Source organism: Pongo pygmaeus, chromosome 15 (assembly GCF_028885625.2).
Source record: "Pongo pygmaeus isolate AG05252 chromosome 15, NHGRI_mPonPyg2-v2.0_pri, whole genome shotgun sequence".
Lineage (NCBI taxonomy): Eukaryota > Metazoa > Chordata > Mammalia > Primates > Hominidae > Pongo > Pongo pygmaeus.
The window spans coordinates 35,679,463-35,694,319 of NC_072388.2; the positions used below are offsets into that span (position 1 = coordinate 35,679,463).

The window sequence follows — 14,857 nt, forward strand, 5'->3', positions numbered from 1 at the left end:
GTTCATTCCAATCTTTGCTATTGTGAATAGTGCTGCAATAAACATACCTGTGTATGTGTCTTTACAGCAGCATGATTTATAATCCTTTGGGTATATACCCAGCAATGGGATCGCTGGGTCAAATGTTATTTCTGGTTCTAGATCCTTGAGGAATTGCCACACTGTCTTCCACAATGGTTGAACTAATTTACACTCCCACCAACAAGTGTAAAACGTTCCTATTTCTCCACATCCTCTCCAGCATCTGTTGTTTTCTGACTTTTTAATGATCGCCATTCTAACTGGTGTGAGATGGTATCTCATTGTGGTTTTGATTTGCATTTCTCTGATGACCAGTGATGATGAGCATTTTTTCATGTGTCTGTTGGCTGAATAAATGTCTTCTTTTGAGAAGTGTCTGTTAATATCCTTTGCCCACTTTTTCATGGGGTTGCTTTTTTCTTGTAAATTTGTTAAAGTTCTTTGTAGATTCTGGATGTCAGCCCTTTGTCAGATGGGTAGATTACAAAAATTTTCTCCCATTCTGTAGGTTGCCTGTTCACTCTGAGGGTAGTTTCTGTTGCTATGCAGAAGCTCTTTAGTTTAATCAGATCTTATTTGTCAATTTTGGCTTTTGTTGCCATTGCTTTTGGTGTTTTAGTCATGAAGTCCTTGCCCATGCCTATGTCTGGAATGGTATTGCCTAGGTTTTCTTCTAGGGTTTTTATGGTTTTAGGTCTAACATTTAAGTCTTTAATCCATCTTGAATTAATTTTTGTATAAGGTATAAGGAAGGGAGCCAGTTTTCCCAGCACCATTTATTAAATAGGGAATCCTTTCCCCATTGCTAGTTTTTGTCATGTTTGTCAAAGACCAAATGGTTGTAGATGTGTGGTGTTATTTCTGAGGCCTCTGTTCTGTTCAATTGGTCTATATATCTGTTTTGGTACCAGTACCATGCTGTTTTGGTTACTGTAGTCTTGTAGTGTAGTTTGAAGTCAGGTAGCGTGATGCTTCCAGCTTTGTTCTTTTTGCTTAGAATTGTCTTGGCAATGTGGGCTCTTTTTTGTTCCATATGAACTTTAAAGTAGTTTTTTTTCCAATTCTGTGAAGAAAGTCATTGGTAGCTTGATGGGGATAGCATTGAATCTATAAATTACCTTGGGCAGTATGGCCATTTTCATGATATTGATTCTTTCTATCCATGAGCATAGAATGTTCTTCCATTTGTTTGTGTCCTCTTTTATTTCGTTGAGCAGTGGTTTGTAGTTTTTCTTGAAGAGGTCCTTCACATCCCTTGTAAGTTGTATTCCTAGGTATTTTATTCTCTTTGTAGCAATTGTGAATGGGAGTTCACTCATAATTTGGCTCTCTGTTTGTCTGTTATTGGTGTATAGGAATACTTTTGATTTTTGCACATTGATTTTGTATCCTAAGAATTTGCTTAATTTGCTTATCAGCTTAAGGAGATTTTGGACTGAGACGATGGGGTTTTCTAAATATACAATCATGTCATCTGGAAACTTTGACTTCCACTTTTCATAATTGAATACCTTTTATTTCTTTCTCTTGCCTGATTGCCCTGGCCAGAACTTCCAACATTATGTTAAATAGGAGTGTTGAGAGAGGGCATCCTTGTCTTGTGCTGGTTTTCAATGGGAATGCTTCCAGTTTTTTCCCATTCAGTATGATATTGGCTGTTGGTGTGTCATAAATAGCTCTTATTATTTTGAGATACGTTCCATCAATATCTAGTTTATTGTGAGTTTTTAGCATGAAGCGCTGTTGAATTTTGTCAAAGGCCTTTTCTGCATCTAATGAGGTAATCATGTGGTTTTTGTCATTGGTTCTGTTTATGTGATGGATTATGTTTATTGATTTGCATATGTTGAACCAGCTTTGCATCCCAGGGATGAAGCCGACTTGATCTTGGTGGATAAGCTTTTTGATGTGCTGCTGGGTTCGGTTTGCCAGTATTTTATTGAGGATTTTCGCATCAATGTTGATCAGGGATGTTGGTCTAAAATTCTCTTTTTTTGTTGTGTCTCTGCCAGGCTTTGGTATCAGGGTGATGGTTGCCTCATAAAATGAATTAGAGAGGATTCCCTGTTTCTCTATTGATTGGAATAGTTTCAGAAGGAGTGGTACTATCTCCTCTTTGTGCCTCTGGTAGAATTCGGATGTGATCCGTTTAGTCCTGGACTTTTTTGGTTGGTGTGCTATTAATTATTGCCTCAATTTCAGAGCCTGTTATTGGTCTATTCAGAGATTCAAGTTCTTCCTGTTTTAGTCTTGGGAGGGTGTATGTGTCCAGGAATTTATCCATTTCTTCTAGATTTCCTAGTTTATTTGCGTAGAGGTGTTTATAGTATTCTCTGATGGTAGTTTGTATTTCTGTGGGATCAGTGGTGATATCCCCTTTGTCATTTTTTATTGTGTCTATTTGATTCTTCTCTCTTTTCTTCTTTATTGGTCTTGCTAGCAGTCTATCAATTTTGTTGATCTTTTCAAAAAACCAGCTCCTGGATTCATTGATTTTTTTGAAGGGTTTTTTGTGTCCCTATTTCTTTCAGTTCTGCTCTGATCTTAGTTATTTCTTGCCTTCTGGTAGCTTTTGAATGTGTTTACTCTTGCTTCTCTAGTTCTTTTCATTGTGATGGCAGGATGTCAATTTTGGATCTTTCTTGCTTTCTCTTGTGGGCATTTACTGCTATAAATTTCCGCCTACACACTGCATTAAATGTGTCCCAGAGATTCTGTTACGTTGTATCTTTGTTCTCATTGGTTTCAAAGAACATCTTTATTTCTGCCTTCATTTCATTATTTACCTAGTATCATTTAGGAGCAGTTGTTCAGCATTTATGTAGTTGTACAGTTTTGAGTGAGTTTCTTAACCGTGAGTTCTAATTTGATTGCACTGTGGTCTGAGAGACAGTTTGTTGTGATTTCTGTTCTTTTATATTTGCTGAGGAATGCTTTACTTCCAATTATGTGGTCAATTTTAGAATAAGTGCAATGTGGTGCTGAGAAGAATATATGTATTCTGTTGATTTGGGGTGAAGAGTTCTGTAGATGTCTATTAGGATCTCTTGGTGCAGAGCTGCATTCAAGTCCAGGATATCCTTCTCTCTCCTGGTTAACCTTCTCTCCCATTGATCAGTCTAATATTGACAGTGGGGTGTTAAGGTCTCCCATTACTACTGTGTGAGAGTCTACGTCTCTTTGTAGGTCTCTAAAGACTTGCTTTATGAATCTGGGTGTTCCTGTATTGGGTGCATATATATTTAGGATAGTTAGCTCTCCTTGTTGAATTGATCCCTTTACCATTATGTAATGGCCTTTTTTGTTTCTCCCTCTCTCTTTTTTTTTTTTTTTTTTTTTGGCTCTTGCCCAGTCTGAAGTGTAGTGGTGCAATTTCGGCCCAACGCAAGCTCCGCCTTCCCCGGGTTCATGCCATTCTCCTGCCTCAGCCTCTCGAGTAGCTGGGACTACAGGCGCCCACCCCCACACCCAGCTAATTTTTTGTATTTTTAGTAGAGTCCGGGTTACACCATGTTAGCCAGGATGGTCTCAAGCTCCTGACCTTGTGATCCGCCCGCCTTGGCCTTTCAAAGTGCTCTTTGTCTCTTTTGATTTTTGTTGGTTTAAAGTCTGTTTTATCAGAGACTAGGATTGCAATCCTGCTTTTTTTTTGCTTTCCACTTGCTTGGTAGATCTTCCTCCTTCCCTTTGTTTTGAGCTATGTGTGTCTCTGCACGTGAGATGGGTCTCCTGAATACAGCACACTGATGGGTCTTGGCTCTATCCAATTTGCCAGTCTGTATCCTTTAATTCGGGCATTTAGCACATTTACATTTAAGGTTAATATTGTTATGTGTGAATTTGATCCTGTCATTATGAAGTTAGCTGGTTAATTTGCCCATTAATTGATGAAGTTTCTTCATAGCATCGATGGTCTTTACAATTTGACATGTTTTTGCAGTGGCTAGTACTGGTTGTTCCTTTCTATGTTTAGTGCTTCCTTCAGGAACTCTTGTAAGGCAGGCCTGGTGGTGACAAAATCTCTCAGCATTTGCTTGTCTGTAAAGGATTTTATTTCTCCTTCACTTATGAAGCTTAGTTTGGCTGGATATGAAATTCTGGGTTGAAAATTCTTTTCTTTAAGAATATTGAATATTGACCCCCACTCTCTTCTGGCTTGTAGGGTTTCTGCCGAGAGATGCGCTGTTAGTCTGATGGGCTTCCCTTTGTGGGTAACCCAACCTTTCTCTCTGGCCGCCCTTAACATTTTTTCCTTTATTTCAACCTTGGTGAATCTGACAATTACGTGTCTTTGGGTTGCTCTTCTCAAGCAGTGTCTTTGTGGTGCTCTCTATATTTCCTGAATTTGAATAATGTTGGCCTGCCTTGCTAGGTTGGGGAAGTTCTCCTGGATAATATCCTGCAGAGTGTTTTCCAACTTGGTTTCATTCTCCCCGTCACTTTCAGGTACACCAATCAAATGTAGATTTGGTCTTTTCACATAGTCCCATATTTCTTGGAGGCTTTGTTTGTTTCTTTTTACCCTTTTTTCTCTAAACTTCTCCCCTCACTTTATTTCATTAATTTGATCTTCTATCACTGATACCCTTTCTTCCACTTGATTGAATCGGCTATTGAAGCTTGTGCATGTGTCACAACATTCTTGTGCCATGGTTTTCGACTCCATCAGGTCATTTAAGGTCTTCTCTACACTGTTTATTCTAGTTAGTTGTTCATCTAACCTTTTTTCAAGGTTTTTAGCTTCCTTGCCATGGGTTAGAACATGCTTCTTTAGCTTGGAGAAGTTTGTTACTACCGACCTTCTGAAGCCTACTTCTGTCAACTTGTCAAAGTCATTCTCCATCCAGCTTTGTTCCATTGCTGGTGAGGAGCTGCGATCCTTTGGAGGAGAAGAGGCAGTCTGGTTCTTAGAATTTTCAGCTTTTCTGCTCTGGTTTCTCCCCATCTTTATGTATTTATCTACCTTTGGTCTTTGATGTTCTTGACCTACAGTTGGGGTTTGGGTGTAGGTCTCCTTTTTGTGGATGTTGAAACTATTCCTTTCTGTTTCTTAGTTTTTCTTCTAACAGTCAGGTCCCTCAGCTGCATGTCTGTTGGAGTTTGCTGAAGGTCCACTCCAGACCCTGTTTGCCTGCGTATCACCAATGGAGGCTGCAGAACAGTAAATATTGCAGAACAGCAAATATTGCTGTCTGTTCCTTTTTCTGGACGCTTCATCCCAGAGGGGCATCCAGCTGTATGAGGTGTCTGTCGGCCCCAGTGGGAGGTGTCTTCCAGTTAGGCTACATGATTGTCAGGGACTACTTGAGGAGGCAGTCTGTCCATTCTCAGAGCTCAAATGCCATGCTGGGAGAACCACTGCTCTCTTCAAGCTATCAGACAGGGACATTTAAGTCTGTAGAAGTTGTCTGCTGCCAGTTGTTCAGCTATGCCCTACCCACAGAGGTGGAGTGTATAGACGCAGTAGGCCTTCCCGAGCTGTGGTGGGCGCTGCCCAGTTCAAGTTTCTGGGCTGCTTTGTTTACCTACTTAAGCCTCAGTAATGGCAGATGCCCCTCCCCCAGCCAAGCTGCAGCCTCACAGGTCGATCTCAGACTGCTGCGCTAGCAGTGAGCCAGGCTCCGTGGGCATGTGACCCGCCGAGCCAGGCATGGGAGAAAATCTCCTGGTCTGCTGGTTGCTAAGACTGTGGGAAAATCACAGTATTTGTGCCAGAATGTCCCATTTTCCCAGGTACAGTCTGTTACTGCTTCCCTTGGCTAGGAAAGGCAAATCCCCCCGACCCCTTGCGCTTCCCAGGTGAGGCAACGCCCTGCCCTGCTTTGGCTCACCCACTGTGGGCTGCACCCAGTGTCTAACCAATCCCAATGAGATGAACTAGGTACCTTAGTTGGAAATGCAGAAATCACCAGTCTTCTACGTGGATCACACTTGGATCTGCAGACTGGAGCTGTTCCTATTTGGCTATCTTGGAACGGAAACCAAGAAATTTTTGCTAAGACCAATGTCCTGGAGATTTTCCCTTATATTTTCTGTAGTAGTTTCATAATCTGAAGTCTTAGATTTAAGTCTTTCATCCATTTTGATTTGATTTTTGTATATGGCAAGGGTTGGTTGTCTAGTTTTATTCTTCTGCATATGGAAATACAGTTTTCCCAGCACCATTTATTGAAGAGACTGTCTTTTCCCCAGTGTATGTTCTTGGCACTTTTGTTAAAAATTAGTTCACCGTAGGTGTGTGGATTTGTTTCTGGGTTTTCTATTCTGTTCCATTGGTCTATGTGTTTTTATGTCAGAACCATGCTCTTTTGTTTACTCTGGCTCTGTAGTATAATTTAAAGTGAGGTAAAGAGATTCCTCCAGTTTTGTTCTTTTTGCTTAGGGTAACTTTGGCTCTTCTGAATCTTTTCTGGTTCCATATACATTTTGGGATTGTTTTTTCTATTTCTGTGAAGAATGTCATTGGTATTTTGATAGAGATTGCATTGAATCTGTATATTGCTTTGGGTAGCACCTACATTTTTACATTATTGACTCTTCCAATCCATGAACATGGACTGTCTTTTCATTTTTTGGTGTTCTCTTTAATTTCTTTCATCAGTGCTTTATAGTTTTCATTATAGAGATCTTGCATTTCTTTGGTTAAATTAATCTCTTGGTATTGAATTTCATCTGTAGCTGTGATAAATGGGAGTGTTTTCTAAAATTTCTTTTTCAGATTTTTCACTGTTGTCATATAGAAATGCTACTGAGTTTTGTATGTTGATTTTGTATCCTGCAACCTTACTGAATTTGTTTATCAATTCTAACAGTTTTTTTGTGTGTATGTGGAATCTTCAGGTTTTTCCAAATATATGATCATATCATCTGCAAACAAGGATAATTTGACTTCTTCCATTCCAGTTTGGATGCCCTTTATTTCTTTCTCTTGTCAGATTGCTCTGGCTAGTACTTCCAGTACTATATTAAATAACAGTGGTGCAAGTGGGCATCCTTGTTGTTTTCCAGATCTTAGAGGAAAGGCTTTCAGTTTTTCCCCATTCAGTATGATGTTTGTTGTGGATCTCTCATATGTGGCTTTTATTATGTTAATGTACATTCCTTCTATACCCAATTTTTTTTGAGTGTTTTTATCATGAAGGGATGTTAAATTTCATCAAATGCATTTTCAGCATCTATTGAAATGATCATATGGTTTTTGTCCTTCACTCTGTTGATGTGATGTATCACATTGATTGATTTGCGTATGTTGAATCATCCTTGCATCCCAGGGATAAATCCCACTTAGTCATGATGCATGATCTTTTTAACATATTGTTGAACACATTTGCTAGTATTTTGTTGAGGATTTTTGCATCAATATGCATCAGAGATATTGGCCTACAGTTTTCTTTTTTTGATGTGTCTTTGTGTTGTTTTGGTATTATGATAATATTGGCCTTGTAGAATGTGTTTGGAAGTCTTCCCTCTTCTTCTGTTTTCCAGAATAGTTTGAGTACGATTGGTATTTGTTCTTCTTTAAATATTTGTTAGAATTCAGCAGTGAAGCCATCAGGTCCAAGGCTTTTCTTTACTGGGATATTTTTATTGTGGCTTCCATCTCATTACTTGCTCTTGGTCTGTTCAGGTTTTGGATTTCTTCCTGGCTCAATCTTGGTAGGTTGTTTGTGTCTAGGAATGTGTCCATTTCTTCTAGATTTGTCAATTTATTGGCATATAGTTGCTCACAGTAGCCACTAATAATCCTTTGAATTTCTGTCATATTGTTTATAGTATCTCTTTTCATCTTTGAGTTTACTTATTTGGATTTTCTCTCCTTTTTTCTTAGTCTGGCTTTTGTTATATTGATCCCTTGTATTTTTTTTTTCATTTCAAATTTATTCATTTCTGCTCTGATCTTTATTGTTTCTTCTACTAATTTTGGGTTTGGTTTGCTCTTTCTTTTCTAGTTCTTTAAGATGCATTGTTAGGTTGTTTGAGGTTTTTCTTCTTTTTTGCTGTAGGCTCTTACCGCTATAAACTTCCCTCTTAGTACTACTTTTGCTGTATCCTGTGGTCATGTTGTGTTTCCATTATCATTTGTTTCAAGAAGTTTTTCCATTTTCTTCTTAATTTCTTCATCGACCCACTGGTCATTCAGGAGCATATTGTTTAATTTTGGTGTGTTTGTGTAGTTCCAGAATTCCTCCTGTTATTAATTTCTAGTTTTCTTCTATTGTGGTTAGAGAAGATGTTTGAATTATTTCAGTTTTTTTAATGTTTTAAGACTTGTTTTGTGACCTAACATATGATCTACCTATGAGAATGATCCATGTGCTGAGGAAAAGAATGTGCATTCTGCGGCCGTTGGACGAAATGTTCCGTAACTGTCTAGTAGATCCATTTGGTCTATAGTTCAGATTCAGTCTGAAGTTTCTTTGTTGATTTTCTTTATGGAAAATATGTTCATCTCTGAAAGTGGGATGTTGATATATCCAGCTATTATTGTATTGGAGCCTATATCTCTCTTTAGCTCTAATAATACTTGCTTTATATATATATGGGTGCTCGAATGTTGAGTGCATATATATTTAAAATTGCTGTATCCTCTTGCTGAATTGACCACTTTATCATTATATAATGACCTTCTTTGTCTTTCCTTAGAGTTTTTGTCTTGAAATTTGTTTTGTCTGATATAAGCATAGCTACTCCTGCCCTTTCTGTATCATTTAAATGACAAATTTAACAATTAAAAATATAAACATTTTGAGAAATTAATTTGGTGAGAATATCAATAAAATTTGAGATGTGATTAAAGGATAGGATCTTTATCTGCTTTATAACTATTTTATGAAATTATAGAGTGACAGTAATTAATATAGTGTGCCACTTCCTGATGAATAAACTGTTCAATCCCATTGCTTCAAAATAAATTTCAAAATTACAGAGTTTAATAAAACTAAAAAGAAACCAGTAGAAATTATACATAAATATGCAATTGTGGGGAATATGTTAGGATTTTCAAGGATAATGTCAAATGAAGAAATAATATAGGATTACATAAATTTAAATAAACATTTAATGTAGTTAAATATGCTACAAATATTTATTATACAAGAACATTTAGCATTTATTTCTTGAGCATGAATGAGTGAATTTTTTATGTTTCTACCATGTAGTTTGGAAAAATCCCTATTCCTGGGTGATTTCTGATTTATTTGGAATGAAAATAATAGGTGGTCACACAACTCTTGACCATGCTTCCTCTTTTTCTTCAGATACACTTCTTAAGTTTCTACTTTCATTTCTTTTCCCCTGTATTCTTCTTTCTCCAGTGTCAGCTTACAAAATCACATGCCCAAAACAAGCCCAACTCAGATGTCAGCAGCTCCATGAAACATTCTTTCTCCCATAGCCAAAATAATCTGCCCCACCTTTGAATCCTTATAGATCATACTTAGTTATTACATTTTAATCTTAATAATTTTGTATTAAATTTAATTGAAAATGTAAAAGATAATTTAGTAGGGAATATCTCTACTGTACCATGACAGTTAGTGCTATGCCGCATTCATTTTCTTGGGTCATAATTTGTGTCCTCAGTAACACACACTGTGATTTGATTGCATTCTGACCAAATATTTTGTTACTGGCTATAAAATACAGAGATATAGTTTAATATGTAGATCATGTGTCTCCTGAAAATAAATGCCACATAATATGTGTCACAAAATTTTCAAGTAAATTTTAAAAATGTGATAGGTGAATTAAGTTATCATACACCTCATGATGGAATAGACATGGCAATGTAAAAAAGTCTGCACTGAGTCAGTATTTTATCATATTTGGAGAATTTAGTTTCAACAAAACTATCTGCTAAATTAAATTAATGTTGATTAGAAATGCCTTGATATTATGGTTATTTTATTTATTTTTAAGTGTGTTTTGATTTTATAATTGTATTATATATGCATGAAGTGTGTATACTCAATTTCATATTTGTACACAAACATCATTCGGCAATCTAAGTCAATATCAGGAGTCTGGTAAGACTTTTTCTTCTAAAACATTTTGTATATTACTCAAAGTTGTGAAATAGTGATACGTACAGCCTAATATGATTTGGATCAGAGGCAGAAGAAATCAGAGTAGTAAGAAATGTCATTTTGGATGGTAGCTGCTTCATGATTGTAACATAATAAGTAATGATTTTTTATTCATCCATTATGACAACTATCCATTTGTCAAATAATCTAGAAAGAACTTTTTCCAGATCTTAAATCAGTATGTGTCCTTATTAGTTGTTTTGTAAATATTCTAATTTTAAAATAGATAAATTAAGGAATGGTTTTTAGTGTTTTCCTCAATGATGGGTTTAGTACTTTATTTCTTTAATCCTCCATGTATCTTCCTATTGTCCTGATTTGCAGCACCCCATTTTATAGCCTGTGTAATTATTATGTGAAGTGTTTTACATATTTATATTGAAATCTTATATTCAAATGGCAAGATATTTCAAAAATTTTTTGAACATAGATGCTTCTATTGGCTCATTGAAACTTTTACTTATTTTTTTTACTTATATTCTCTTATATTCTTTACTTGTATTCCAAATAGGTGAAAGTGGTCATTTCACATATCTGTTACCACTTTTACTTAAAAGTAAAATTTGGTCAAAATGGGAGAAATTAAAAACACTCAATTCTTTATCTATTTCGAAGTCTTGGCACTCTTTGGCTATTGCTTTTTTCCCTATAAAATTGTTTCCTTAGATATTTCTAAAAACTAGAAATATTTCTGAACGTATACCTTATAATTTTTAAGTATTAATAAAATGTGATCATACAATATCATATTGTAGTTTATTTAGAATCCAATATGATTTTTAGAAGCACACTTTTATTCAGCCAACAGATAGATAATCAGAACCATTTGGTCAAAGAAGAAAATAATTTTAAATATGGTTTGACCTTAATTTTATAAAACTATTTTTGTGATTTATATAACATTCAGATTAATAAACTAACTGAAAATTATAATTGAATTTTTAGAATACTATAAGCAATGTTTTTATTTATTGTATTTAACATTACTTTTACTTAACCATTCTTGTTGCAAAAAAAAAAACCCTTGTCTTTTAGAGAATACAATGATATTATTTACATTAATTCATGTGGCTTGGTGAAAAAAATGCTATAACTCCTTTACTTAATGGGATTCTTCCCCTGTGGCAGTGCAAACGGTTAGAGCAGGAGCTTCATCATCTGAAAGAGCAGAACCAGACTTCAGCAAACAACATGAGACATCTGACTGCTGAAAACAATCAAGAACGTGCTCTGAAGGTAAATCTCCGTTCCTTCTTGCAGGCAAATTAAGGTTGTAAGCCCTTGGTGCCAGCTTTCTGTGCTGCATATATCAGTTGTGTACATTTCAGCAGAAGTGAGCTGTGGTGTTTGCCAACAACCCCTTCTTTAAACACAGATACAGCACCCTTCTGTTATGGTATTATTTTATTTCATGTATGTGTACGTGAAAACAACACATTTTCTGAATTTTGAGTGGTGGTATATTAATAACTTTTGGTACATGTTTATTCTGTTTCTTTTTTATATCATTACCTTTTGTAGTTAATAAAAAGTGACCATACTAAAAGAAAAAAAATTAAATCATGGGCCTTTGCTTTGCATCAATATTTATTATAATAATTTTTAAAAGGACTTGTAATATTCACAGAACTGACAGTCCTTGAAGAATATGTGAATGTGTTTGGGAAATGAAGAGGTACTTAGAATGTTACAATAAAAGAGAAAGAAAGATGTTAAATAATAAATTCAACTAGAACTTTAAACAAGTGAAATACACATTTCATGACAAAAAGTTCTCTCTCATTGTAATATAGATTAATTATGAAAAAGGACATGGTTTTAATTCTACTAATTATATTTTTTTCTTAAGGTGCTTGTGACTTTTCATCCTACTTTTTATCTTTTACCTAGTTCCCAGTATAGTGCCTGTATACAGTAGTTGTCTCTACTCTCAAGGTGCTTGCATTCTCATGCTAACCTGTTAAGGTTTAAAAAAAGAAATCCATGAGAAACAGAAAAGATTCATCATTATTTTTATTGTACAATAAGAAAAGATTTGCTACCAAGAATGTTATATTCTACTTTGCTGTCTTAAATTTGTTTTTTTGCTGCATATTACAGAGCAATATCATGGCATTAGCTGTGTAATTCACTAAGCTGGAATCATGTACCAAAATTGAGGAAAATGGTGACATTTTAATGTAGAAAATATTTTTAATCTAAGATGTATAAGATTTGGTAGAAGTCAGGTTTTTCCACAAACTATATTTAACTTCATTTTGATATTCTTAGTGGTAGGCTTATAATAACTTTGTTATATTTGTTTAATGCACTTTTCTGTTTTAGATAGATGAAAACAGTAAATGAGAAAGGAACAAATTATAGATTGCTGTGATTATTTCTGATTACCCCCAAGGAATTTACTATTTTATGAAAACTAATAATAATGTTTTAAAATGTATACTTGCAAAATAGAAAACAGTATTTGAAAAGCAGCTTCCATAATGTGTGCTAATTTATTGTCAGTGTTAGGGGACAGATTTAATGGGCTTAATATGATATGGCAGTCTCCATTTAAAACAGCACCTAAGATAAAAATTCTAGTTTGTTAAGTATATATTAATTTCATGATCTTTATTCTGGCACTTCTGGTTGTGTTTCTGTTTAATTTAATGAAATGATAGCTGCTATTTATGGAGAGAAATAAAGAGATAGATGGAATAATTTTTGTTTTGTTTCGTTTTTGGAGACAGAGTCTCGCTCCATTGCCCAGACTGGAGTGCAGTGGTGTGATCTCGGCTTATTTCAAACTCTGCCTCCTGAGTTCAAGTGATTTTCCTGCCTCAGCCTCCCGGGTAGCTGAGACTACAGGTGCCCACCACCACGCGTGGCTAATTTTTGTGTTTTTAGTAGAGTCGAGGTTTCACCATGTTGGCCAGGCTGGAAATAGATAAGTTGAAAACAAACATTAAACCCCCGTAAGATAGAAATTTCTGCTAACTGAAGACTACTATCCAATTTAAAACAATGTAGCTATATTTTCACTCCTGACAAATATACTATATTAAAATCTTTTCTAGTTGCTCATCGTTTTTTTGCAAAAGTCTCAAATTTTTCTGTTGTCTTTTAATCCTTCATAACATTCATTAAGTAAGCTAGCTGAAATTCTTGGTGAAGATGAGAGGAAGAATTAATTTTTTAAAACTCATCAACTCAATCTTTTTTAAGCACCTGTGTTCATTTAAGCTTGTTTTAAAATGGTCTGTCTTGCATAACACTGACTGAATAATTTTTTATTAATTTTATGCCATATTTCCTCATGAGAAGCTCTAAATTTGTTCTGAAAATTAGATCAGTTATAAAACATTTGCTTTATTCTGAATCATTTTTTAAAAATTACTCTTACCTTCCAGGAAGTTTTTGTTTTTTATTTGATGCATTAATTATAGCACTGTGTACCTTTAAGTTGTCATATGAGTTATGAATAATAAGTTTACTACCAAGCTATCTGGTGAGTGAACAGTTTGCCTCCTTTCTGAGCAATATGTTTATCTTTTGCAACTTATTTGTAAGTATCATTTTTTGGTTAACTGATTTAATATTTAGTTAGTATCTAATAAGTGTCAGGAACAACTCTTTAAAAACGATTCACTGTCTCTAAAGCTTTCAGTCTGACAATAATATTTTTAGTATTTTATTACAAATAGTACTGTTATTAATATCACTATTAAATTCAACTTGAGTAGGGTAAAAACTGAGCAATTCATGGTTTATTTTATTGAATTACACTGAAATTCCTAAAGGTAACAGTTCTAGAGATATATTTGGGGGAAAACAATCACAATTAATGGTCATAGATTACATGGAACTTTCCAAAACAATTATGGCAAAATCAGTTATCACACAAGGAAATACTTTTTAATAATCTAGTGTCATTTTAATAATAATGTCTTTATTTGTTCTAATAACCAGAGATTTTTTTCTAAATGACTTTTTATGGTAGAGACTAAGATGAGATTCTTGGTGATCATTTGTAAGCATTCTTTTTAACGTAGGAGGCAATTATACTAGATAATTTTGCAGGCCAGGCATGGTAGTTCACACCTGTAATCCCAGCACTTAGGGAGGCTGAGGCGGATGGATCACTTGGGGTCAAGAGTTCTACATCAGCCTGGCCAACATAATGAAAACCCATCTCTACTAAAAAATACTAAAATGAGCAAGGCATGGTGGTGGGTGCCTGTAATCCTAGTTACTCAGGAGGCTGAGGCAGGAGAATTGCTTCAGCCCAGGAGGCAGAGGTTGCAGTGAGCAGAGATTGTGCCACTGCATTTCAGCCTGGGCAACAGAGTGAGACTCCATCTCAAAAAAAAAAAAAAAAAAAAATTGCAAGGCATAACACTGTTTCTCCTACTTTTATGTTTTCTGTTTTCCCTAATAACAAGTAAAACACAGTGGTATCTATAGGATAAGGGACTGAATTATACTAGTATATATTCTGAAAGTTACTTTTTTAAAAAAATAGCTTATTTTCTTGTTTAAAGTAAATTTTATCTACTTATGTTAAGAAATTGGTTTCTGGAAGAACATGTTTTTGAACATTTGATTTTGTTTGTTTGTTTCTTCATTCTGAAACAGAGTCTCACTCAGTCACCCTGGCTGGAGTGCAGTGGCTCAATCTCAGCTCACTGCAACTTCTGCCTGCCAGGTTCAAGTGATTCTCTGGCCTCAGCCTCCTGAGTAGCTGAGATTACAGGCATGCACCACCACGC

At 35.3% G+C, this 14,857-nt stretch overlaps 1 protein-coding gene across 19 annotated transcripts in view; it reads left to right on the forward strand.

Annotated features, from left to right (window-relative positions):
• The window catches only part of MIPOL1 (mirror-image polydactyly 1), a 406,056-nt gene that overhangs the window by 158,550 nt on the left and 232,649 nt on the right, over positions 1-14,857 (forward strand). For 17 of the 19 annotated variants that reach the window (XM_063651559.1, XM_054448526.2, XM_063651565.1 and 14 more), the window contains one exon: positions 11,235-11,342. The exons of the other annotated variants lie outside the window; for them this stretch is intronic. In XM_063651559.1, the coding sequence (XP_063507629.1) occupies positions 11,235-11,342 (108 nt within the window). The remainder of the gene's footprint in view (positions 1-11,234; positions 11,343-14,857) is intronic. 19 annotated transcript variants of the gene reach the window in all.